The following is a 27924-nucleotide window of genomic DNA, read 5'->3' as shown; positions in this document are numbered from 1 at the left end:
TCGGCCGAGAGTACTTGGCTCAACGGTACACAACACAACACGGCACACACGATCACGATGACGTAGGCACTGGCAAGGTGCCAGGGGGCGGGGCTATGACGCCTTGTCCTCTCATTCACAAGGAGAGGCTGCCTGTATAAAAGGCTTTACAAAGAGCTGTGTGGTTAGGAAAAGCAACGATCTCTAGTTTGAAAACCTCAATAGGCTAGACAACCAAGTAAATAATATTATTAAAAGATCAATAATCGTAAACAAGAGAGGAGGAGGATCAATTTGGGACACATTTTAAGCTACTGACTTTTTAGGATTTAATTTTTTATTTTAATTTCCTCAAACTAGAGGTTTGAGTTTTATTTGGGATCTATACAAATTACAAGTTTATCAGAACAAAATAATCTACTTTCGCGAAACATTTATTATAAGTTTCTATTTGAAAGATCATCACCGGGTCTCTGAGCAAGAAAAAAAGAAGGGGGAAAAAGCTCGGCTGTATATGCATTTGGATCTACCGGTAATACTGCCATCACCACCCCGCCGTCCTACCACTTCTACTATGGTCATAATGGAGGTGATCCCCGCCATCGACTGCGCGTCCCTCCGCGGCTTCCTCCTGGAGGACAAGGAGCCGGGCTGCTGCTCCTGCCTGGTGCTGGACTGCCGCTCGTTCTTCAGCTTCAACTCGTCGCACATCCCCGGGTCGGCCAACGTGCGCTTCAGCACCATCGTGCGCCGCAGGGCCAGGGGCGGCCTGGGACTCGAGCACATCGTGCCCAACGAGGACACGCGCAGCCGGCTTCTGTCCGGGGAGTACCGCTCCGTGGTGTTCCTGGACGACCGCAGCTCAGACTTTGGCCAGGTGAAGAAGGACGCCACCCTGATGCTGGCCGTCACGGCCCTGCGGAGAGACGCGAGAGGCGCCACGACCGCGTTCTTCCTCAAAGGTAATTAGATTTATAGACCAGAAGTTGTTGACTGATTGATTGAATACGTACTGTATTAGCCAGGAATGTATAAAACAGTCAGCACGTGGCGGTAGGCTACGTGGTAGTAAAGGCTGAAAGGATAACACAAAAAAGTTCTGGGGACTTCAAGTGTTCACATTGTGGTCCTATCATGTATTCAATTAATCAACATTACATAGCATAACAAATTAACACAATATATCACAGAGAGAGGTCCCATATTATTACATCACAGTCAGTACTCAAACAACAAACATGTTTATTTATTTCCAATTTAGTAGTAGGCAGTGGTTTTCAAAAAGGCCCTCGTAACTCTGAGAGCGTACACATGGACCCATAACAAGGCATTTGTTGCCATTTGCACACTCTCAGAGTTACAGGCCCAATTTGGAACGCCCTCAAGGAACCCAGAGAGTCCCTGGACCCCACTTTGAGAACCACTGCATTTGGCCATGTGTACCCCCTTAACTTAACTCCCAAGAGTTACATAAGGGTCCATTTTTATTCCATTTGTAAGCTCTCAGATTTACAGCCTCACTTTGAGAACCAATGCCATATATTAATATTCCGTAGGTCTAGTTAGTTTATAGTTGGACTTGTCTGGTGTGTGTCTGTATCCTAACAACTGAAGGACAACAAATGTGGCTTACAGCTGTCACCACACACCAGCTGTGATGCCAAACCAAACCCCAGAGTAAACACTGCCAAAATAGACGCACATGATCAACACTTGTCACTTTCTTTAGGCTGAGGTATTTATTCGACTGCAATATAGTGCAACTGTCCATTTTCTAATCTTTCCGTGACGCCTGTTTCTTCGTTTAGGTGGCTTCGAAACCTTCTCGTCTGAGTATCCTGAGCTGTGCACCAAACCGTCACCCCCGCAAGGGCTGAACTTACCCCTGAGTGCCAGCCACCCTGACACCGCCAGCTGTAGTCCGTGCAACACGCCTCTATACGATCAGGTATGTTATTTACCCCCAATTGATACCTACATTGTTAAATGAGAGCAGAGTAATTGTTTCTTTGCTTTTGTGGGAAAAACGTAGCTCGTGTGACTGATCAGTATTTGATTCGTTTTGTGTTTTCTAGGGAGGCCCGGTGGAGATTTTACCCTTCCTGTACCTTGGCAGCGCGTACCACGCCTCCAGAAAGGACATGCTGGATATGCTGGGCATCACGGCCCTGATCAACGTCTCCGCCAACTGTCCCAACCACTTCGAAGATGCCTTCGTCTACAAGAGCATCCCGGTGGAGGACAACTACAAAGCCGACATCAGCTCCTGGTTCAACGAGGCCATCGAGTTTATCGGTGAGTGTCACTGTCAAGTCCCCCCTCATGCCTCCACAGCTCTTACAACTTAGACTAGGATCGTGCAAGCTTGTAAATCGTCTATTTTTTATATTTGTGAAATCGAATTAAAGTGATTAGGGTACCAGTTTGGGCTTTAGATAATATGGTCACCCTAGTCAAGTCCCTGCACGCCTCCACAGCTCTCAACGGCCAAAATGCAATTTCTGACCACAGCTGTTGAAACTGTGGTTGTTGAATAAGATAACCCCCCTTCCTTCACTCCATGATGCAGGCAGTGACTTGCATTTACAATTTAAAAGTTCCCTCCAAAAATTGACCAGCTGGCTATCTGATCCCCGACAATAGCAGTTACATCATCGCTCCCCCCCTTAATGTTGAATCGAAAGCCTGTTTCCCCCAATCTACTGGGGGGGGGGGGGGGCAGTGGCTGGCGGTGCCTTGAATGGCCCCCTCTGTGCCAGTCTTTGTTCTCGAGGGGAACAAAAGGCAGCTTCTCCACACTCCCTGGCGGCCTTCCTCCCAGATCAATAGCCCCAGTGGGGGGACTGTCCCCCTACCTTTGTCCATTCAGCTTGTCTCCTTGGGGAACAGAGCTCCCACGAGCCCCCACCGTGTCGCCCCTATTAAACTGCTCTTCCTGTGGCTTAATGAGACAGAGCCGCTAGCTAGTATAGTATCACCGCTGAATTTGTATAGCAACTGAGAAGTCTGGGGGTTGTTATTCCTTGCCTGTTACTTCCTCCCGGCGTTGACAGCTGTCTGCAGCTAAACATAATTACTATTCTGATACGAGGGCCGGGCGATATCACTTCATCTCAACTTCATATCTTCATCATGAGTGTTCCAAATTTGTTACCTCTATTAATATTAATAAACGATTGTTCACCTATTTTCGCAAGAGAAAGTGCTCAATGTTTTCAGTTAATTGCCCAGCCCAAGTATGTTCTGATACATTGTGTCACCTAATGAAACATTTGATTTTGTACTAACCATGTCTTTCCTTCCTCCCTCCCTGCAGACTCGATACGGAACAAAGGCGGCCGCGTGTTCGTGCACTGCCAGGCGGGCATCTCCCGCTCGGCCACCATTTGCCTGGCCTACCTCATGCGCACCAACCGCGTGAAGCTGGACGAGGCCTTCGAGTTCGTCAAGCAGCGGCGGAGCATCATCTCGCCCAACTTCAGCTTCATGGGCCAGCTGCTGCAGTTCGAGTCCCAGGTGCTGGCCTCCTCCACCTGCTCCTCGGAGGCGGGAAGCCCCGCCATCGGCAACAGCAGCACGGTCTTCAACTTCCCCGTGTCCATCCCGGTGCACTCTTCCGCCGGTCAGCTGTCCTTCCTGCACAGCCCCATCACCACCTCCCCCAGCTGCTGAACGGACTCTAAAGAGACTCTTAACTGACTAGTAGTGCCACCCTACTTCCCCCCACACACACACACACGCACTTGATGTGGTGATGCTGGTATCACTGGACTTAAAAATGGGGGACGAGGGGAGGCATTGCCCAGGGACACACCCAAGGTGCCAAGTTTGTGGTCCGTCTATGCCAGTGGTTCTCAAAGTCGGGTCCGTGAGGGGGTTCCAGGGGGTGTGCGAATGGAACCTGGTTCCGTTTCGTACACTCTCATTGGGGTCCGTGGCCTAATGCATACCAAACTGCGATAACCACGGGTCAATTGCTGGCCGAATCTGAACAATCTGGGTTGACCCCATCATTTCATTTCAAGAGCGAGGAGTTTTGTTGCTACCGTTAAGCAGTATTGTTTGTTGACGCCGCTTCCTTTGTGGATGTTGAATGACTGACACCCAGCCGATCCTAGAGGGCGTTATAGCTGTGGTTAAAGTAATTCATAAATCAGGAAGTTAAAAAGTATTTAAGTAGTCTTTATTCAACGATCTTTTTCCCTTTTTTGTATGGATGACATAATGAAGGTATCTGCTTTAGATAATCATAATCAAGACTTACAATTACATTGTGGAAGAGGCCTTTTGATTCACTTTCGTCTCAGGAATTGTGACTGATATTTTCAAATTTGCTTTCCGAGCTGGCCAAAGGAAGCATAACAGACTCTTTATTTATTTATTTAATTTTTTGCCAAAACTTAGCCGCAGACATGGAAATAACCCATCAAACTTCTCCATTTGATGAACAATGAATGTACCCAACTCTTTCACTTGTGAATGCCTGGCAGACTTGTTTTGTTTTTACAATTCAAATGCCGTAAACTGCCTTTCAAAGCAACTTAACGAACTCCTTGACGATCCTGATGCATTGGGGAAAGCAACCATCAAATACCTCATGTTTCTGTACTGTGTAGCGCAGTCCTGGGATGAAGACATCACCCCCGAAAGCACTAAAAATGGGGGCCACAGAATCCTCAGACTGTTTTCTGACATATTTATTGAACTAAATTAATATATTTCATTATCATATCTATTTTTTTGATATGTACGTTTAATACTGTTTTTGATACCACTGAATAAATTCCCTGACTTTTGTACTCGCTTGTCTTCCGTTTCGTGTGTTGCTCAAATGTAGTATATTCAGTACATCATGCTCGAAAAATGAATCAACCTCACGATGACAGGTGCAAATAGTGTGTGAAAATATTTGTGTGTGAGCTCTCAACATTGTTAAAAGTCTAGACCAAGAGACAGTAACATAGTATAAAGCTACTATATAATTGGTCTGAGTGCAAATGGTCACAAATAGTGTAGCGGCGGTAGCCATTCGCATGAAAAATAGAATAATAGTTTTCAGTTGTCATAATTTTAACTTGATTGACTGAATACTTTATTAGTCAGAAATGCAAATAGCACGAGACGAGTACAGTTCGTCTAAATTAAAGGATAACCCCAAATAGTCCTGAGGACTTGTTTCCATTGAGGTTCTATGTATTCAATTCATCAACATAGCATAAAAAATAACACCAAAATACAATATCATAAACAAATATAAAACACTATGTATGAGTAGGGGGAAAGGGGATAAAGGCAGTTAACACCATCACCTTTCTGTGAGAAAGTGATATTTACCTCCCTCTTTGGCCTCCTGAAAGGTGGATTTTGATCAGCCAGGTGTTTTAATACAGGTGAAAAGACATCGCAAACATAAACCAACATAATGCGACACTAAACAATGACAAGGACTGATTGGGGAACAAGACTAATATACACAAGGGCTGGGGAAGACATGAACATGGAACTATGAAAACTAGCATGAACAGAGCACATAGAAATACAAGACAAACAAAACAGGCAAACGTCTGTGACTGTGACTGACAATAACCATCAGCAGAATAACGATACTGAACTGTACATGACCAAGTTTTCTCATTTTGAATTGGATTGGCTAGTTGATTGATTGAAGTATTTATTAACAGTTTGGAGAATTACAATAGATTTCACGCACAACTCAATACAAAAACTGTTAACTGTGGAGGACACCATAAAGCAATACACTTGTTTACAATAGGGTCCACCCTTTTCAATTCAATTCGACTAAAGCTTTCAAATAATTGTAATGGAGTAAAAAGTAGAATATTTGAGATGTAGTAGAGTAGAAGTTTAAATAAAAGAAATACAGGCCTACTTACATTTCCACGACTGAGTAAGGGCGGTATTTATATTATAAACACTGATTTGAGTTTAGTTTTCTTCTATGACACTATTGCAAGGACCCAAACCTGCAAACCCAGTTACTTTGAATATTTGGATCATTAAACCTAAACTACAGTAATCTTAAATTTATACTTGGTGATTCAAAAATAGCCGATCTACAAGCTTGCACTGCGCTGCGTTGTGAACCAAATTTTGGGAAATGTGAATACTTTTTCTCTGAACTGCAAGTATATTTCATGCCAACACTTTTACACATGGGAAATACTTTTACTTTTGAATAGGGTATTGTTTTTATATTGTGTTGTTAATTGTTGTTGATACAAGTGCTTAAGTAAAAGACATCTGGTGTACTCCTTCTCCCACCACTGCCCCTACATACTGAAGTTGCATTTAGGGCTAAAAGGGAAGACAATTGCTGGATTTGCATGTGAACAAACGGCCAAGGGGCTCGCCTTGTTGTCAGAGAGGTTCCTTTTTGTGAGAGCATCTTTGGCTCCGCATGCGATGGAATCCCATCCCGGCCTCCTCTCCATATGAGAATGTGACCGGGGATTGTTGTTTTTGTCGGAGCCATGATGTCATTACGTCTGCCATTGTGAGGACCACACTCCCTCCTTCTGTGTGCGAACTCACACAGAGCGCGAGGCCAGGGCAACAGCAGGAGGAGAGGTAAAGAAATGGGCGAGGGAGGAGAGCCCTCCCTCCCCGGGTGACAATGGAGGGGCAGCTGCAAGGCGTTTGGGAAGAAAGTGTGACAGTCTAAAGAGAGCATTCAACCTTCAGTGCTCCGTCAAAACGCCAGCCTGTTTGTGACCGTGCGTCCAATGGGAGGTGGGAGGACGTTTAAGAAGGAGACAGACCTTGAAAGGGAAAATAAATAATGTTTGGGGGTTGCAAATTAGCCAAACATTGGCTGTGACCATCGACGATGTGTGAGAAACTGGTGCCCTGATGTCACATGGCTATGGGTTTTCAACGTCGGGTCCGTCCAGGGGAACACCAGGGGTTACATATGGACCATTACGTGTCTGTAAACTCTGAGAGTGTACAGACACGTACCCTTACGGGTCCATTTGGTTCCATTCGTCCACTCTCAAACACTGCAGAGTTATGGTGTAGATTGGGTGCCCCAGTCAGAGATAAATGGTATCAATTGGTTAAGAAGAAGAATATCCATGCTTAAGAAGAGGATATACCCAAATAAAATACTGGAGCACTCGACTGGGTTAGGGCCTATTCATACTCCAGTTTTAGGTGATAAGGTGACGACCGAAAACTACAACATGTCAACCGTCACTCCGCGGTGGAAAGCGAGTCACCGCTCACCCAAACACATCTCTCTGTTTTTACTAACCATTTCGGTGGTCACCGTTATCACCTAAAACTGGAGTATGAATAGGCCTATAGACAGCATATGTTTGACTCTGACTGAGACTTTCCACCGGGGTTGGTTCTTTTTTTCCCGCCTAATATTGAACCAGTTCAGAGTGTTTCCACTGAAAATGAATTGGTTCAGAACCGTAAAAGTTGGTTCGGAACTGGAACCAAAGAACGGCAGCTGGTTCAGTGAAAGCACCAAGGTTAGAATGGAACCAGTTCTAGAACCAAAGTTATTTTGGTGGAAAGGGGGCCTGAGTAAGAGGAAGATGCAAAATAGAAAGAGTTCAGAATAGACAAAGTCGAGTGACTCCAGTATTTTATTTGGGTAGTCTCGTTTGAAGTGCCCATGGTGTTTTTCTTCTTATTCAATTTGTCCCTGTTGAACATCAAGCCTTTCTACCTTTAACTGGGCTGTCTTTGTTTTGGTATCAAATCGGCTTCAGTTTGATGACAATTTTAATGTATTTCGTCTCTGTCGGGTGTCTAAAACTGTTACTTTTCAGGATTAAAAAAAAGAAGCATACAGGTATATACATTTCAGCCATTGAAAAGAACTAGCATTGATAATCTAGCATTGTGTGTGTGAGCTATTTTCAAAAGGTTTTGAATGCATTTGAAATGCATGGGACATTCTCCATAATGATATAGGCTACATTTACTTTTAGCACTCTATGTATCTTGATCATTTTGTACTTTCATTTCATTTCGTACTTTCTGGCTTTTACTACTACTACTACTAATATATGTGAGTACTTTCCCCCCACCACTGCCAAGCAGAGCCAGTCACATGATGGGCCATGGGTCCATTCATCTCTCTCAGGCAAAGCTGGGAGTTTGGTGACATATGCGCGCACACGCACGCACGCACAACCCAACACACTCCCCTTTGTGTCTTGAGACACATCCTGTTAGGATTTACGATGACAGCACTATGTTGTGCGTGTGCATGCATGCGCGTGCAAGCCGTGCATGTGTGTATGGGGGGGGTTGTGTGTGTGTGTGTGTGTGTGTGTGTGTGTGTGTGTGTGTATGTGCGCGTGCGTGCGTGCGTGCGTGCGTGCGTGCGTGCGTGCGTGCGTGCGTGCGTGCATGCGTGCGTGCATGCGTGCGTGCGTGTCTGAGAGAGAGTAGTTTAGTGGTCTTTTATGATCCGACACGGGTAGACTCTAGACTGGAGTCTAGAAGGGGAGAAAAAAAGAAACCCCTCAGTGAATTGCCAGGTCAGGGACACAGGGCCACTGCGATTTCAAGTGTGTGTGTGACAATCTGCGTGAGTGTGAGACAATGTCAAGACTATCAGGACGAGACTGTAGTGTGTGTTAAGATGAGAGACCATGATAGCCTTGGCTCACGGGAACCAACCAACCAGCGACCGCAATGAGGTCATTCCTTTCTATAGACAGGACAGCCAGTACTGGGTCAACCTAAACCGACCTACTTTTAAAGGACGTTTAATTGTATGTGGTAAAAATGCATCCGATATGCTGATGTTGTATTGTTTTGCCCTCAATGCCCTGTATTGTGCATCATCTAGATTACAGTGTTCCCAAACAATGGATCGGGACCCATTTGTGTAAGAAATTACAATTTTATTTCTTCAACTGATTTTCATACATATAAACAAATAAATACATTATAGACAGATGATATACTTTTTATAGATATAAACTTGTTAGAAGTAGTGAAAAATGCTAATCTAAAAGCTTGTAGATCTGCTATTTGTATTGCCACTTAAGTTTGCGTCCTGGGGATTGACATATTATTTCTTGACTTTGTATCTGGAGCTAAAAGGTTTGAGTACCATGTGCTCTCAAAGGAGTGTCCCTACGGGGACATTAAAGTGTATCTGATCTTTATCCCTCTTCAAATTTTCACAGCGGCAACACACTTCCAGCACAATGTTATCTGGCAGCTTCAGTTGCACTTTATTGGCCGTTCCGTCATCCAACCAAGGATCTGACTCAAGCTCAAAGTCATTTTAATGACCATACTTTAGGGAACAATGCCTGGCTAATGTATCAGACACTGATGCCTGCCTGGGACCGGAAGAGGCATACAGTAAATAAACCCTTCTTAGGCCACAGACACAGGTCATGATACTCATAGACCGTCCATTTGGAGCCGTACGTACACTGACCCGTTGGGGGTCCGTTTTTATCTATGCTAGGCCAAAGGGAAGGTTATGTTCTTGGTGCGTGTGTGTGTGTGTGTGTGTGTGTGTGTGTGTGTTTGTGTGTGTGTGTGTGTGTGTGTGTGCGTGGGTTTAATAGAAGTTGTCAGAGGTGACAGCTGTCAGTATCACAGTTGTCGTCACCTCTCAGTAATCTGACAGACAGGAAAGTCGTGACAATCAACATTTGGTCTCCAGTGACCTCACTGTGTGCACATCCCGTTCCAATACACACACAGACACACTATAGCCTAATTTAACTGCAGTGTTAATTTTGTTGACTAAGCTAAAAGACTACGATTTTGTATTTTGTCGTCTAAGACTAGACTAAGACTAAACAATTTCAGATGACTAAATAGGACTGAAACTAAATGGTGTGTTAAATGGTGTGTTATTCAAAAGACTAAATCAGAATTTGCTGTCAGAATGAACACTGTTACACCGTTGACACTGGCTGGATTGATTTAAAAGAGTGATACTCAACCTCTCTTCTAAGCCTCAATTTCAAGGACCCGCAGTTTGATATGCAAATTAGGACATGGACAACCCCCCCCCCCCCCCCCCCATGCTGAGAACCCCTCTTTTAAAATAACACCAATCTATCAATCCACCCAATTATCCCCAGTGTAATTAGTGTGTGTATTGGAATGGGATGTGCACACAGTGAGGTCTCCCTGAAGGCAAGTGTTGATTGTCGCGATTTACCTGTCTGTCAGATTACTGACAGATACCTGTCAGATTACAGTCAGGGAGTTGAAAACTGTGACACAGACGGCTGTCACCTCTGACCTGTCTTGAACCTGCTCTCTCTCTCTCTCTCTCACACACACACACACACACACACACACACACACACACACACACACACACACACACACACACACACACACACACACACACACACACACACACACACACACACACACACACACACACACAGAAAGAGGAGAAGAAAACAACAACATTAAGTGTTATCTGCTACAACATGACATCACATTTTAAAGCTACAATATACTGATTAAATTAAGTCATAAATGAGGTCAGTGAACGGAGAGAACACACACACACACACACACACACACACACACACACACACACACACACAGATCGGCCTCATCGTCGCCCCGCGCACGCCATCCTGACATCATCGCTTCACAACACGTCCTCTGTGAACCCAGCCACGTGGTGCACGGGGAATAACATAATATTTGGACCCGTGTTAATTTTGGCAGCAAATCTTGATTTAGTTTTGGTCACAGTCTGTTGAATAAAATTCAATTACGTTTTAGTCATATTTTAGCCACCAAAAATGTTTTGGTTTTAGTCTACCTTTAGCTGACTTATTAATATCATAAGATTTTAGTCAACAAAAAAATCTACAGTTGATTTAGTCAACTAAAATGTAACAGGTTTAGTTAAAATACCAATGAATTGTTTTAAATAATGATTCTCAAACATGCATTCATATTTTTAGTACCTATATTTTTGATTCCATTTTAAGACAACCTTTTTTTTTAACAAGCTAAGATAAGCAACTCAGGGTCATTCGCTATCTAATCAGTACAGGTTAGCGTTGTATTCATTGTAAACACAACAGCAGCTGAGAAAATAGTTTTTGGCATCAAAGCTTAATTTAGTTTAGTGAGTGAAAAAAGGTTTGTCATAGTTTTAGTCGACGGAATTAACAGTTGTGCTGAAGAAGGTTTGTTGTATAATACCAGTGAGATTATATATAAACTATATTTGTTTTTAAGATATTTTCTGTCCGGTGAAAACAATCCCTTTCTGGCCAAAAAGTGCATTTATACGGTGTGGTGGGGGGCTCAGAGTGCATCCACTAAGGAAGGTAGGCTTACTGTAATTACACAACCCGTCTTTGTATTGGTGAGTAGGTAAAACGTTCTTTATATTCCCGCTAAGAGAGGCTGCATTTCATGCGAGGGCAGAATTAGACCAGAGCTAGTGTAGGCCCAAGAATATCTGCCAAATGTTTGGCCTCATGGTGGCAACACAGCCCTGGGTAGGCAAGCCGGCCTGGCGGGGATTTGGATTGCACTTTTCTTGTTAGCCTTGCCAAGAGACAGAGGATTATGGTTTCACTGTGTGAATAGCTAATCTGTGTGAATAGCTAATCTCCTCCACCGTTGGATCAATAGGTGTGAAACTGCAGCACGCACACTCCCAGTCAGTCTGATGGCGGCGCTATAAATGGCCAATTTGCATGTTGGCCCATAAAACCTGCCACGTAGGCCAGATTCACAGCCATTTTGCATTTGATTAAAACCACACTTTGTGTTACAAATACAGATTTTGTTCAAAACTCACACACATGGCTACATATTATCTTATCTGTGGAGTGATGTGATCAAGATGTATCAGTCTGATATTACAGGTTCCATTCCAAGTGACTATGACTATATGACTGCCACCCATCGGTGTGCAAACTTTGCAGGCCCTGGGTATAGACACCCAGTGGTGTAAAGTAAGTATACATTTAAGTAATTTTAAGTATTTGTACTTTATTTGCATATTTCCAATTTCCAATACTTTTACTTCTACTGCACTACATCTCAGAGCCAAATCTTTTACTCCTCTACAATTATTTGAAAACTTTAGTTACTAGTTACTGTACTGTACCCTACATACATTTCGGCCATTTGAAAATAGCAGATCTATGAGCTCACAATGCGTCGCGATGGGACACATTGTGAGCTTGTAGATCGTCTATTTACAAAAGATTTTGTACGCATTTTGAACTTGGGACATTTGGGACTTGGGACATTCAGCAATATGAGTACTTTTACTTTTAGAATTTTGATGCCGATACATTTGTACTTTTACTTGATTACATTTTGAATACGGGACTAATACTTGCAATAAAGGAGTACATCTATACATTGCCATATTGATACTTTTACGTACAATATTTGAGTACTTTTTCCATATGCACCTGGCCTGGCGAGGATCTGCGCTCCTCAGCCTCGATCGTTTGTTCTTATTTTGTTGCCTGGTAGTTGTGTTGTGTGTTGCTACAAAGTCCTGACGTCACTCGCTCATCCCCTCGATTCCCCTGGTTCACGGAAGTAATTTCTCTATGGAGAATAGCATGGGGTCATCTTAAGCATTGTGGTCCAGAAATAAACAAGCCGCCTCTGCGTTATTGTCAGAGAGGTGTCTCTGTATCGTTTAAGACCGTCATTCACTCATATATGAGTCAGTTGATTCTTCATATCAATGAGTGAAACGGCCTGGATGATTTGTTTACTTTTCAAACACAGTTCTTATATGAGGCATACTAAAATCATCCTATGGGGATTACAATGCAAATAAAAAGTACATGAACCCGTGGATTTGCGCCCTCTACCGATATTGACGTCAGACTTCGGTGCTATATCAGCAGTTTTGTGGAACTGGTCCCAGTGCACCAACATGTCACTGCCTGCACGTGTATAAGCAAGTGACCAATGAATTTGGGATGTGCCAATGAGACCTTTTGGCCGATATAGATATCCGATATAAGTAATTGCCGTTATGGCCGATAAACGATAATACCGATGTCGATATGATTTCAATATGTATTAAAAAAAATGAAAAGTACATGTAGGGTACATGTACAGGGTACAGGGTATCCACACTGCAGGCTTAGGCAAGTCAAATTTTACTTTAATACCTTATATCTAATATTGTGAGCTTGTAGATCTGTTCAAGCTGTTACTTTGGGCTTGTTTATCTGTAAAGACAATCGGACCGGTTGATTAATCGGACCGATGCTGATTAATTAAAAAAACAACCTAGAATCGTCCGATACCAATGTGTTTGCCGATTAATCTCACATCACAAGTCCTTCTTGATAGTTGAGTATCTGTACGCATCACTATCGAGCACAGCTTGCATGCAGATAAGCAGCTCTGTGTGATGATGGCGTGACAGCAGTGGTGGAAAAAGTACAAAATGTTTTTACTTAAGTAAAAGTATCAATACTGCAATGTAGAAATACTCTTTTAGAACTAAATTTCCAGAATTAAAAATTTACACAAGTAATGGTATCAAAATGTACTTAAGTACCAAAAGTAAAAGTACTAATTGTGCAGAATGTCCCATTCCTCAAGTTCAAAATGTCTAAAAGATCTTTTGAAATTAGCCGATCTACAAGCCATCTTCAAATGACCAAAATATATATAGGACTGATTACTGAAGTGGATTAATGTGTTTTGTAATAATAGTCCAAATTTAGTACTAGTAACTAAAGTTTTCAAATAATTGTATTGGAGTAAAAGTAAAAGTAAAAGTTTTCCTCTGAGATGTAATGGAGTAGAAGTAAAAGTACAGACAATTGGAAAACACTCCAGTAAAGGTCCCCTGGACGCGTTTTCGGATGTTTAGTGGCGTTTTTCCGTTGGTTTTCCGAAAAAACGTGTCCAGTGTGCAACCACCTTGAAGTAAAAGTACCTCAAAATTGTACGTAAGTAAATAAATTAGTTAGTTTAAGTTAGATACTTTCCACCACTGCGTGACAGGATGCTGATATGAGCGCAGGGAGCAGGCAGAGATGTGTGCTGTGATAACACAGTCTCCCATGCAGGCTCCTGTATGGCTCCGTTGGAATGTCAGGACGTTACGTATGAGCCGCTACAAGTGTGCCTTCCTTCCCTAGCGACCCTGTCTGGAATGTAAAGCCCTGAGGGAAGTGAGCGCAAAATCTAGCCTATACCACTTGAACTCTAGCAGTGTCCAGTAAGTAGTCTGGGGGGGGGGGCGGCGAAAAATCGACTCGTTGTGAGATCGTTGATCGCCTGTTTTTGGTTTAAGAGATTTTAGTGTAGAGGGGGAAACCAAGTAGGCCTACAGAGCACTGGGGGACACAAGACATGAAGTGTTTTGGGGTTTGTGTGTGCCACTTTCAATCAGCATGCCTATATTTTCGGAGAATACGCTAACATTGCCGATCTACAAGCTCACAACACGTTGCGACACGTTGGAAGCTTGTAGATATAGGCTATTTTTGACACCATAATGTTCTGTGACACCATCATAAAGCAAATAGGATAGGCCTACTGTATACACACACGACATTGAAAAAACTTTTGAAAGACATTTCAAGGATGATGATGGGATCCTCGTTGATGAGGACCGAAACATCCACGTTGTATTTTCATTTTAGTGTGACCTTTTGCACTTGTAAGTAAATACTTTTTTTAGTTTGAATCTTTCAGTGTGCAAGCCCTTTCATTTTGTTGATGGACTTCCATGCAGCATGCTCTCAAACCTTCCCTATAAGTTTAGAGGGAAAACCTCCCTACCGCCATCAAGGATCTCATCAATATGTGAGACTATAAAGACAATTTGTCACAGACTATAAGACTGGGACAATGATTCCTTTTGAGATTATTTCCCATCATGTGGAAATGTGGAAATGAGAAAAACAGAGGGCAGAATGTTCCATCTTCAAACTCCACTAGTTTAGTTTTCGGCCTTTTTTAAAACGTATAAAATAGGGCCTAAGTGGTTTTAAAGGTGTGCTCTGCAGATCTATCACAGTGCAGGGCGTCTGTCTCTTCGGGGAGCTGTGAAATTCAAATTATTCAAGGTGGCTTTGGAGTTGGTTCCACCGTTCCAGATGAAAGGACTGTAGTTGTGAGGCTGGAGGGGAAATAAACCAACTTGCATGTGATTTCAACGACTGCCTTTCAACTCTGTTGTGACAGAACACACATGACATGAATTATCTCATGGTAAACTCACTCAAACTGTTGTTAGCACAGCCATGGATACAGTTATATTATCAGTGTTTGTGGAAAAGTACATTTACTAAAGTACCGTATACTTAAATGTTTAGGTGGGTTTTTTTTAGGTGCGCTCAAGTGCTTTTCACTTGAGTAAATATGTTATACTTCTACTTTCTTACTTCACCACATTTATTTGACTGCAGTTACTAGTTACTAGACCTGGATAAAGGTCATAAATCATAAGGTCATAAGGATAAAGGTCCGACATGTGTCACGGAGATACAGAGGTTTTGCCATTTGTTGCGACAGGTTATGTTTATGCATGGTCACTATTACCAGAGGGATGTTTTTGTACCTCCTGGACACTATATTGGCTCGTGAGACTATACCTCTCCAACCTCTCTTTAAAACATTCACTGCTGGCAGAATGAAGCCAACTGGGCTGAACACAGAAACAACACTAAATAAATCACACCCAAAACCTTGAACATCTGACCAATGTTCTGTCAATGTTCTGTCCGAACTTCTCTGAGGCAGTGGTGGCCGAACGGTTTGCGGAGCGGTCTTGATATCGGAAGGTCGCTAGTTCGTATCCCCGGTCCGGCACGTTAAAATTACCACCGCTGAAGTGCCCTTGGACAAGGCATTGAACCTCTACCATGAAATGTTCTATGAGCAGGGCCTAGCTGTAAACAAGTTATTGAGCTTAGTCCAGTTACCCTGGGTAAACATAGTACCTTTCCTTTCCTTTCCTTTCCTTTCCTTTCCTTTCCTTTCCCTCACATATAGTAAGAACATCTCAGGGGTGCAAGCTGTGAGACCCTGCACCTGAAGTTCAGATTTCAGAATGGTCGACATAATTTTGTAGTTGATGCCTGGCTACTTGACAGACTACGTATTGGTCTTTCTTTACTTTGAGGATTTAAAGTATTCATACAAAACATCAACTGATCAATTATTATGTTATTATTATAGGTTAGCATACCATGCAGCAGCACATCATGTAATGCAACATTCATTAAGTTAACATTACTATTTTGACGGCACTATACTTTTGGACTATTTCTACTTTGTGGTATTACATACGTAAACAAACAAGAAAAACAAAACAACAACCTTACACCACTGTCAGTCTCCTAAACACACAAAGCTGAACTTTCTGGTCCATTGTAATTCAGCACACCAATTCATAAAAAGAGTGGTCTTTTGGGGGAAAAACAGCATATAATGTAGCCTTAATTCACACACATCCACCGACACACTATAGCCCAGATGAGGCCTAATGGAAGGAGGGCCATGCAGTGAACAAAGGCTGTATTTTTCCACTCAGTGGAGCTAGCGGCTCGTGTTCCCAGGCAGGAATGAGATCCTGTGTGGAATATTCTAGGAATGCCTGGCATCCTGCTCTCTCCTATCCTGAACCTTCTCTACGGCCAGATGATGTCACACCCTAAACAAAAACACCAGCCATCGTAAATCTAAAGCTCCCCAGGCAGAGAGACAGACAGACAGACAGACAGACAGACAGACAGACTTGTTTGTATGTATAGGGGGTGTGAGAGGCAGTCAGACAGCCAGCCAAACAGCCCCCCCCCCCCCCCCCCCTCCCCACACACACACACACACCGTGAACAACTTGGGAACTATGGCTAATTCTCTATCCGGGACGAAATACCTGAAAATGACCACATCCTATTTAAAATGACCGCTAGTTGAAACATGGCTCTAACTTCTAAATCGTTGGAGCTACAGATTTTCTGAGATGCTCAAAATGTTCAGAATACTCATGTTTGAATAGTGAATACTCAATACCATATGCACACGGCGGTCATCTTTCCACAAGTTAATGGCAGGGTGGAAACTAGCCACAATTTGCCAATGACCATCCATACATCCAAACCGTCATAGTCCAATCTAATTGTATTAAATTATGTCAAACTCACCAACATTGCAGCTGTACGAAAAGCTTTAATTATCCTCTTTCTATCTGCAAATTGTTTGTTTAATAAAAATCCACGGTAGATATGTTATGAGCTACTTTATGTCAAGAAATTCCTTGCAGGTGATCTTTTTCTAAGTATTGGAGTTTGGAAGCGCTCATTGAATAATCACTGGCCCATGTGTACCACCTGTTTTGAATTAGCACATAATGCAGGAGGCAGCAGGATGCTGTGTTACTGAAAGGGAGCGCTTCCAAACCCTGACACTTTCTGGAATTTCTTGACATAAAGTGGCTCACAACATGTCTATGTTGGATTTTTATGAAACAAACACTTTGCAGATAGAAAGAGCATCATTCAAGCTTTTTGTACAGCTGCAATGTTGGTGAGTTTGACATAATTTAATACAATTAGATTAGGTTTATATGTATGGGTGGTCAATGGCAAATTGTGGCTAGTTTCCACACTGCCATTAACTGGAAAGATGACCGCCGTGTGCATATGGTCTATTCATCTATTGAGTATTTAAACATGAGTATTCTGAACATTTTCAGCAAAATCTGTAGCTCCAACGATTTAGAAGTTAGAGCCATGTTTCAACTAGCGGCCATTTAAAAAAGGGTGTGGTCATTTTCAGATATTTCGTCCCAGATAGAGAATTAGCCATAGTTCCCAAGTTGTTCGCGGGGGTCATATTAGCCAAGAACAGTTGAGATATTCTCTCCTAAGTTAAGTGCATATACATATCTTAGCCAGATCCTAGACTTAACTAGGGTTCATGTTGTTAACTTTCTCAGTTGATCGCATGGTCATTTTGCAGTAGAATCCAATTCCAATCCAATTTTCTATAAGGAAATGTTTGTATTGTGCATATTTAATGAGCTAATCTGCATATCTGAACAACAGACATAATTATATTATAACCAGTAAGACCCCCTGAGGGCATCTGTCTGGGTGACGGCAAACTGCTGTTTGAACTTTGGCATGGGGGGTCAGATCAAAATATGGAATGAATTCTGTACTGGCCATATATGGAGCGGGTCATGAGTGTACACTGTACAGGGTTTGATGAGGTCAGATGTCAAAACAGGTCAGCTCCATATATGGAGATCTAAGGGTGGCAGCGGGGGCAGTGTCTTGAGTGTACATGGTTTGATGAGGTCTAGCCATATATGGAGCGTGTCTTGACTGTACAGGGTTTGATGAGGTCAGATGTCAAAACAGGTCAACTCCATATATGGAGTTCTAAGGGTGGCAGCGGGGGCAGTGTCTTGAGTGTACAGGGTTTGATGAGGGCCCAGGTAGGGCCGGGCCTTAATCTGCGGGCCTGTTGAATGGACAGGTATCAGTCAAAAGGGAGACATCGAAGAGGAAGGACGGGTCGGGTGGGGAGGATCAACATAATGGAAGAACAGGTCAGCTCCATAGAGATTTAAGGGTTTGAGGTTAGGTGTATAGATGCTGGCCGGCTCCATATGCAGATCTACAGTAGGTGGTGATCCAGTCTTCTCCATGTATGGCTATCCAGGGTTTGATGAGGTCAGTGTCATGATCTTCATATATGAAGAAGGCCATATATGGAGACGTGATGTCACAAGGCCTGATGGACTGATAACCATATGGAGGCGTGACACGACTGTCGGACGGGTTTTGCAGGTTTTCATAGTAATCTGCGAGCTACGGTCGCAATAATAATAATAAGGGTAATATTAATAATAATATTGCAGATAAATTATGCAATTTAGATACATATGTATGTTTGGTTAATATAGGTTAATATAGGAGTTCATAGCCAAGTAATCAGCATAAATAGCCTAGTGTCCCATTTGTGCATTGGACAGCATAGGGACTTCCCAGCATGCCTCGGGGCACACATGTCTATTGTTCCGTTGTTGTGTTGTTTAGCACAATATAATGACACAAAATCTGCCACTGAATGTGACCCCCATTGTCTTCATACCTTTATGTGTTGTTGTTTATCTAAACAGGCTATATCGCACCAGAGAAGTCAGGTGGCAACAAAAAGGTTTATTTTAATATCATATTCGGATAGTTGACCCCAAGTATTTAAACGCCTTCATCAAACGACTACATCGCTACTCCTTGCATTCTCACCATTCCACTGTCGCCGCCCTCTCGTCCACACGCGCATATATCATCATATCATATCAGCATTTCTACCTCTGGGACCTCAATTCATATTGTAAAATCAATGTTAATTTTACTCTGAGAGGGTCCATTTGGTTCCATTTGTACACTCTGAGTTACAGACCCATGAGGGTCGATTTGGTTCCTAACTATCATTTAGCTGGGGACCCCCTGGAACTCCCTCAAGGACCCCTGGGGGTCCCCAGACCCCACTTTGGGAACCACTGAACTATATGAACCCTTCCCTATAAGTGTTCTCCACAATCTATCTCCTATTTATTATTCTAATTTATTATTCTAAAGAGACCAAGATTAAAATGACAGCTTTCATAAAGAAGTAATATTGCTTTATTTCTTTCCCATATGGGACACATTTTGTACAAATAAACAAAGGAAGGAGAATAAAAAATATAACTGGAGGAATTAAAAAATACTTTGTTTTTGACGTAATGGTGCCATCCAGTGGCTGGTTATGGAAACTTCAGGCACATTAAGCTCAGTCCATTTATTTCAAAGGCAACGCAGTCCAAATACAAGAAGGGCATTGAGATGTTTGAACAGCTGGTCAGTTCAGAGGGATCTAGGGCAGTGGTTCTCAAACATTTCCACGTCAAGGACCCCCAAATGTATATATGTTTGAAAGGATTTTGTACCCCCATGAAGATCAGTGTTAAAATGTATATTTGCGGTCTGGGCCGGCCGAGCGGTCCTGGCACCTAGGCTGTTAATCCAGCCGGACAGCATGTCGCGGGTTCAAGTCCCGATCCCGACGACCTTTGCTGCGTGTCTTCCCCCCAGCTCTCTCCCCCTTTGCTGTCAAACTACTGTAATCTATCAATAAAGGCAAAACGCAAATGGCTCAATTTTTTCCCCGAAAACCCAGAATCTTCCATAAACTGAAACCTTCCAAAACCCATCAACTTCTTAAGATGTTTTCTTCTTGTTCACGTTTTCCAGTTAAGGCAGAACCACCCAAAGGCAGAACAGCCCCTTACGGGCGAGGTACGATATAAAAAAAAAGCAACAACTTATATAATATAGAAAATAGTAATAATCTACAAACTTTGTGAACAAAGCACAAATTCGGAGTTCCCAGAACTCAGGGTTAGCTCCTGAGCAGGGCACAAATTATGTTCTGAGAAACGTATCCGAAACCGAGCCGTGTAGCGCATGGAAACAACTCCAGAACCTGTCGTATAGCGCATGGAAACAACTCCAGAACCTGAAACCGAGCCGTATAGCGCATGGAAACAACTCCAGAACATGAAACAGAGCCGTATAGCGCATGGAAACAACTCCAGAACCTGACCAAATACTGTACGTTAACAACACTGCACATGTTCAGTTAACAGAGCCATAAATATCAGTGCTTTTACGAAGATGTTTGAAACACTGACAGACCTGCCTCAGCCTGAGACTCCACAGCGTGGTCAGTGGTTCTGGTTCTATTCAGTGGTGGAAAGTAACTAAGCACATTTACTTAAATACTGTGCATAAGTACAATTTTTAAGTATTTGTACTTTACTTGAGTATGTAAAGTTTTCAGTACTTTTACTTCTACCCCACTACTTTTTAGAGGCAAATATCTTACTTTTACTCCACTACAATTATTTGACAACTTTAGTTACTAGTTACTTTGATTACAAAACATACACCACTTAGAGCCACAATTGTGACATTGTGAGCTTGTGTATACACTGCAGTATTGGTGCATTTACTAAAGGTAAACAATGCGAGTACTTTTTCCACCACTGCTTATGATGATGCCCTCCTGGGCTATCAAGGATAGGTTGGAGTGACTTGGACCATAGACATATAAACGTAGACGCCTCTTCCGGCTCTGGGGGCCGTGTCAAAATCCAAGGCACAATTTTCCCGAGATTCCTTGTGATGCATGAGTGGAAGCTTGTCAAGCTTCCGCGTGCGTAAAATAAGTCCCGGAAAAGACGCGCTTTGATTGGCCAGTAGTCACTTGAGTGACAGCGAGACAGCGAGCCTTCATTGGAGACACGTCGCTCCAATGAACTGCAGCGGCCAGTGAGGCATCTATTTTTTTAAAATATCTATGGGTTGGACCACCAGGGGTCCAAAATGGACGTTAACAGGTCTGTTGTTATCTCTGAGAGAGCACATACAGATGGTTCCATTTGTACACTCTCAGAGTTAGATTAACACTGAGAATTTGTATTTTCTTACAGTGTAGATCAGGCTCACTGACACTTTGATATTGTCTCTGTCGGGTGGAAACCTCATATGTCCAAAACTGTTATTTTTCAGGATTGAAATTCAAAATGTAGCAAAAGTAGCAGATCTACAAGCTCAAAATGCAGTGTGTTGCGCTGCTTTTCGAGCTTTTGCGTTTGCGGATCTGCTACTTTTGATGCTTTTATGCTACGCTGTAGTATGATCAAGTAGTTCATTTACAAGAACATGTAGAAGTTGAATATGGATATAAGAGGTTTCTGCCGGACAGCAACGAAATGGCATTGATTCCCAACAATTCTTCCTTCTTACATCTGACACAAGCTGAGACCCCCCCCCCCCCCCAACCTTCATGTGCATGCACGCTCTCATGTACACAGGCACACATACACATACACACACGCGCAGGTGCGCTCGCACAATCTTGTTTTTCAAACACGCTAAATCACTTCAGCCCCTTTATGCTTCTCATACGACGAAGAGTGAAAAAACAGCAACTATTTTTGCAATAAAATTTAAAAAAAAAGATTTTGTGCAACATGTTTAAAACGTTGTTCTGCCTCCAAACCGAGGTCTCACAGTCACCGCTCTGTGATCTTTGGCTTTTTAGATGAAAAAAGGGCTGAGAATGGACTGGGTTACAGGTCGGAGTTCAGCGGGCATGGGTTTGGGGCGGGCTCCGGCGGCGAGGTGAAGAAGTCACAGATGAGGCCCTCCTCGGACAGCTGTCCGTACTCGTTGTTGTAAAAGGTCTGTCCGGACAGCTGGCTCAGGAAGGCCGGGCGCTGGCGGAAGCTCCCGGCGCCGCCGCCGCCGGCCGCGAGGCCTCCCGGGGAATCATGGAAGCCCGGGCCCGTCAGGTGCTCCGTACTGCTGCTACTGCCGGGACAAAACAGAAGCATTAGTTCATCCATCAATCCATCCATCTTCAACTGATTATCCGGAGTTGGGTCGCGGGGCAACAGCTCCAGCATAGAGCTCCAGACTTCCCACTTCAGAGCAACATTAGTAACTTGGTCCTTGGGGATCCCTAGGCGTTCCATGGCTCAGTGGCTCAGCTCAAATTTCAGGTTGAGACCCAAAAAAGAAATTAGAAGTTTGCCCGGGACACAAACTAGTGAAAATAGCAGATCTACAAGCTCACAGCACGTCACTTCGCACTGCAGACTTTTTCACTACTTCTTAAACATTTGTTTGCTAATTTGTGGAATTTATTTGATTTTTCTTCATGACATTACTGAACAAAATCATTGAATTTTGTTTTTAATGCATGTTTTTTTAGGGAATGTTTTTAGAAAATGTTTTGAAAAAATAAAGAGACCCATATAAATGTGTGCGTGACCCACAAATGGGTAACGACCCAGTGTTTGGGAAACAGTGATTTAGTTTGTATAGTTTTTGTATTTAGCTTGTACCCATCATTATTTCTGAGCGGTCAATATTATGCACTGTATGGCTCATAAGCATACGTTGCACACTGGCAGAGGCAAACGCATCATGTATGAATGTCACAGTGAAATATACCTCTATAAGGCAGCTAAACTAAACCGTTTACCACAAAAAGCAAGCAAGCTCCTGGCACTGGGGATAGGGTCTGTAGACAAGCACGCGCACACAATTAATTCTGATAACTGTTTCATGATGGTGGATTTGTTGCCTTATTTCCTGACTGTAGAGCGACTGTAGAGCGCTAAAATAAATAGTCATTTGCAACTGTGGTTCCCTAATGGCACGCCAAGGTTACGGCGACCCCGACAATTGCCCGGCACTTCTACTGGCACTGGCTGTACTTTCACGCGTGGCGTTTGTTTCATCTGCTTGCTGAGAGTTGAAATGAACTCAAATATTTTTACTTAGTTACTTTCCACCACTGGAGGTAAGTCAGTGAACGTTTGCGCCTTTCTCACTGACAGGTGGTTTTATTGGACTTAGCGGTCCAGTGGAGCACAGCGGTTAACATTAAGCCCTACGAGAAACTGTGAGCTTGATTACTAATTACTTGATTACTAATTACTGCCGTTTCTCCCAAATTAATCTAATTAGCAAGGAAAGGACAGAAAACAAACTCAAAGTCATTGAAGGGTGTGTTTAGGAAACTGAATTATAATGCGCACTGTTGGGTGGAAACTTGCCTTAAAACTATCACTTTTCAGGAGATGGAAAAAAGAGGATCCAATGTAGTAGTTAACTTAAGACTCTTCTTAATACTTGAATATTCATAAAACCCACATAACTTTCACTTCCACTTTTGTACGTCTCTCAAACGACAAAGTAGGGCATTCATTTATGAAAAAAATATTTAAATGTGGATATACAAGGTTTCTGCCAGTTGGCAACGACATGAAGCATGTGTGTAATGGTTCAGACTGTGGATACGACAGGAAAGAAGTTACAGATTGCCGCTTTAATCAAGCAAATTAATTTAGAGTGTGAAGAGAAAAACATATTGTTGCTGTCAGGCAGAAACCTCTTATCTTGATCATACTAGAGTGTGACACAAAAGCATCAAAAGTAGCATATCTGTGAGCTTGAAATGTGGCACGCAGCGACACAAATTTGAATCGTGAAAAGTAACAGTTTCCACCCGACAGAGACGATATCTCTGCTAGAGCAGCATAAACAACAATGTAAACAAACATCAACTATTCATTGAAGCCAAACAGAGATAGTTGTGGGTGGTAGTGGTTCTTCTGTGACGTACCTGATAGCACCCCTGTGCTGCTGTTCGAGTCTTTCAAATTCTTCTGAGGCCAAAACCATGCCACTGTCTGTCTGGCTGTCCTGAGCAGAGAGAGACAGCAGAGGATCAAATACTTATACTTAATAATAATAAGTTTTGAAAGCCAACCAACCATGCAGATGAGATGACAGTGAAATGATGTCCGGAGACATAACATATAGGGCGCGTTCGGAAATGGCACACTGAGCGCACTGTGCAATGCAAACTAATAGGAGAATATGCTCCGGTGCAGTATTTACGAACGTGCCCACACTTTTTGACATATCGCATAATAGCATGTTCTAAACCACTGGTTACCAAACACTGGCTAGGGACCCATTTGTGGGTCACAGAACACAAATTTCAAAAGTTTCAAAAAAGAAAAGAAAAAAAGAAACAAACAAATCTAAGGAATTCCATAAATTAAAAATAATAATTGAGAAGTAGTGAAAGTAGCAGATCTACAAGCTTGTGACGTGTCGTGCGCTTGTAGATGGGTCCCGGTTCCCGGGGCAAACGTCTAATTTCTCGTCTGGGCCTCCAACGTTTATGGGCACCACTGTTCTAAACGGACATTTCCAGCCCTTGATTCTCACTGGCTGTTGGATGATTGTCAATGAGCGCGAGGGCGGGGCTTACTTGTGGACATTTGGCGTGCATCTCCAGAGGATACTCTTCGAAGGTCTTGACTCTGGGCTGGCACATCTTCACCGGTCCCACATACACACCGCCGGAGAACGGCACGCAGTTATAATACCTACTGGACAGTGGACACACGCACACATTTTAACAATTTATTCATGTCCACATGAAGGAGAGCATAGGTAAGGTTACATTCAAATAATCATGGCATAATATGTCTTAATGATACAATAAGCATGTCACTCGGTACTCTATGGGTAAGTATAGCAGCGTCTCCATCTCTCTGCCATATATGGCGGCTGCCAATTATAGCAAAGACGACACACACGCACACGCACACACACACACACACACACACACACACACACACACACACACACACACACACACACACACACACACACACACACACACACATAGATGCTGAATAAAGGTTCTCAAAAATGTATTAAAAAATATTTACCAGTGGTGGAAAAGGTACTGACATGTCAATACTACAATGTAATGATGAATTACAACTAAATGTTATGCTATAATTATCCATATCAAATAATAAATAAATAATAAAATAGTCTTTTCACTATAGAGCGTCGCAGTCCCGCCCCCTTTCATGACGACGCCAGGCCCAGGAAATAATTCCCAATGCATTTTCCCCGTAAACATTTCAAAAAGTATTTATTTAAAGACCTTTTAAGCGTCGTACAAAGCCAATTTGAGTTGTGACAAATCATGAAACGTCTTTAAATAAATACTTTTTGAAAAGTCTATGAGGAAAATGAACGTGGAATTATTTTCCGGGTCTCTCGAGGGGGCGGGACTGCGACGCTCTATAGATCAAACTTCTTGCCCAGCAGGGTGCAGCAAGCACCATTTGTCTTTTTACTTTTACTGTCCACTCCTGTCATCAACTCCTGACTTACAAGCTAATATCTACAAGCTCACAACGCGTTGCATTGGTCGAAATGGAGTAAACGTACAATATTTGCCTCTGAAATGTAGTGGAATAGAAGTAAAAGTACCTCAAAATTGTACTTAAGTACCGTACTTAAGTAAATGTATTTGGTTACTTTCCACCACTGATATTTACTGTATAGGAAAATCAACAGACCTTTGGACCTTTAGAGGCTGATTACACACTGCAGCAAAACACACCATTTGAGTCTGTCATTTCATAATCATGGTGTTTTGCTGTATTGCCGTTTTCATCTCCTAGCAATGTCCTACTTCCAATGATTATTGTAAATCACTCATCATGTCTTGGAAATGTTGGTTTGACGAGGATTACTGGGTTGATGTGCCAACATGTGTACCCAAACCTACTTCAAGGTGGTGGAAGTGTTATATCTTTTCATTAAAGTGAGTTAAGTGTTAAAAACCGCATTGTCCCAAATATAAGACGACTCTGATTATAAGACGACCCCCATTTCGCAAGACTCATTTGTGGAAAAAGAACATTGAATGTCAAATAGTCTAGTCCCCGATTATAATACAACCCTGTTCTTTAGGATATTTCCATTGAAAAAATTATATTCAGGCCAATAGGGTAGCTCTACATTCTGATAGTACTCAATGCTATTGAGTGTTTGTTCAGTAACAGTCTCTCCTGCTCTTAAAGCGCCATTTCGACCAATGCAACGCATTGTGAGCTTGTAGATCGGCAATTTTCAAAAGATGTTTATACATTTGTAAACTTGAAATGGGACATTCTGCATAATGAGTACTTTTACTTCACCACTTTTCAACCTATCTTCATATAATTGGTCCTCACTAATGTTCATGATAAAATACCACAATTGTTTTCCTACTCAGTCTGTGTCTCATAGGAGGGCTGTGGGCAGTTCAGAAACCCGTCCACCAGTGATACAGTGGAGGAAATAATTATTTGACCCCCTGCTGATTTTGTAAATTTGCCCTAATACAAATAATTGAGCGGCCTATAATTTTTATGGTACTTTTATGTTAACAAATAGAGACAGAATATCAACAACAAAGTCCAGAAAAAAACATTATATAAAGGTTATAAATTAAATTCCATTTGAGCAGGTGAAATAAGTATTTGATCCCCAAGCACATCATGACTTAATACTTGGTGAGAAACCCTTGTTGGCAAGCACAGAAGTCAGACGTTTCTTGTAGTTGGTCACCAGGTTTGCACACACCTCAGGAGGAATTTTGGTCCACTCCTTTTTACAGATCCTCTCCAAATCCTGAAGGTTTCGAGGCTGTCGCTTGGCAACTCGAAGCTTCAGTTCCCTCCACAGATTTTCTATGGGATTAAGGTCTGGAGACTGGCTAGGCCACTCCATGACCTTAATGTGATTCTTCTTGAGCCACTCCTTTGTTGCCTTGGCCGTATGTTTTGGGTCGTCATGCTGGAAGACCCATCCATGACCCATCTTCAGTGCTCTGGTTGAGGGAAGGAGGTTCTTGTCCAAAATCTTACCGTACATGGCCCCGTCCATCAACCCCACAATGCGGTGAAGTTGTCCTGTACCCTTGGCAGAGAAACACCCCCAAAGCATAATATTCCCACCTCCATGCTTGACGGTGGGGATGAAAATCATTGGAAACACATTACGCCGTAATGGATTGAAATCCTGAAGTGCCCGCAAGGTCCTCAAGACACATGTACAGGCCCGTCTGAAGTTTGCCAATGAACACCTAAATGATTCTGAGAAGGCTTGGGAGAAGGTGATGTGGTCAGATGAGACCAAAATTTAACTCTTTGGCATCAACTCGACTCGTCGTGTTTGGAGGGAGAGGAATGCTGAATACAAACCCCCAGAAAACCATCCCCACCGTCAAGCATGGAGGTGGGAATAGTATGCTTTGGGGGTGTTTCTCTGCTAAGGGTACAGGACAACTTCACCGCGTTGTGGGGTTGATGGACGGGGCCATGTACGGTAAGATTTTGGACAAGAACCTACTTCCCTCAACCAGAGCACTGAAGATGGGTCATGGATGGGTCTTCCAGCATGACAACGACCCAAAACATACGGCCAAGGCAACTAAGGAGTGGCTCAAGAAGAAGCACATTAAGGTCATGGAGTGGCCTAGCCAGTCTCCAGACCTTAATCCCATAGAAAATTTGTGGAGGGA

The 27924-nt window shown here is 42.8% G+C and overlaps 2 protein-coding genes across 5 annotated transcripts in view; one reads left to right on the top strand and one right to left on the bottom strand.

Annotated features, from left to right (window-relative positions):
• Window positions 1–181: 181 nt before the first annotated feature.
• Window positions 182–4778, top strand: dusp1 (dual specificity phosphatase 1). Of its 2 annotated transcripts, XR_014570485.1 has the most exons (5): window positions 182–941; window positions 1788–1927; window positions 2055–2274; window positions 3296–3893; window positions 4014–4778. XR_014570485.1 is itself a non-coding variant. In XM_083785671.1 (4 exons), exons 1-4 carry the CDS (start codon window positions 494–496, stop codon window positions 3649–3651), a joined length of 1164 nt encoding a protein of 387 aa, XP_083641797.1. In that variant the 5' UTR covers window positions 182–493; the 3' UTR covers window positions 3652–4778. The 2 variants fall into 2 exon arrangements, 1 of the variants encoding a protein (XP_083641797.1); XM_083785671.1 differs by having other exon boundaries at window positions 3296–4778.
• A 16178-nt stretch (window positions 4779–20956) lies between these two features.
• The window catches only part of flt4 (fms related receptor tyrosine kinase 4), a 141593-nt gene continuing 134625 nt past the window's right edge, over window positions 20957–27924 (bottom strand). The window contains exons 29-31 of one of the 3 annotated variants that reach the window (XM_083785875.1): window positions 24823–24943; window positions 24166–24245; window positions 20957–22343 (exon numbers count right to left, since the gene is read on the bottom strand). In XM_083785875.1, the coding sequence (XP_083642001.1) occupies window positions 22103–22343; window positions 24166–24245; window positions 24823–24943 (442 nt within the window). In that variant the 3' untranslated portion in view covers window positions 20957–22102. The remainder of the gene's footprint in view (window positions 22344–24165; window positions 24246–24822; window positions 24944–27924) is intronic. The other 2 variants (XM_083785877.1, XM_083785876.1) reach the window with 2 other exon arrangements.

This window comes from Protomyctophum parallelum (assembly GCF_964188405.1).
Source record: "Protomyctophum parallelum genome assembly, chromosome: 16".
Lineage (NCBI taxonomy): Eukaryota > Metazoa > Chordata > Actinopteri > Myctophiformes > Myctophidae > Protomyctophum > Protomyctophum parallelum.
The sequence above is the reverse complement of the archived record's forward strand: the minus strand, read 5'-3'. Positions and strand labels throughout refer to the sequence as shown.

Coding starts and splice junctions, on each gene's coding strand:
- dusp1 (XM_083785671.1), top strand. CDS start 494: ATGCATTTGGATCTACCGGTAATACTGCCATCACCACCCCGCCGTCCT. Junction 942..1,787: donor GACCGCGTTCTTCCTCAAAG/GTAATTAGATTT, acceptor TTCTTCGTTTAG/GTGGCTTCGAAACCTTCTCG. Junction 1,928..2,054: donor ACACGCCTCTATACGATCAG/GTATGTTATTTA, acceptor TGTGTTTTCTAG/GGAGGCCCGGTGGAGATTTT.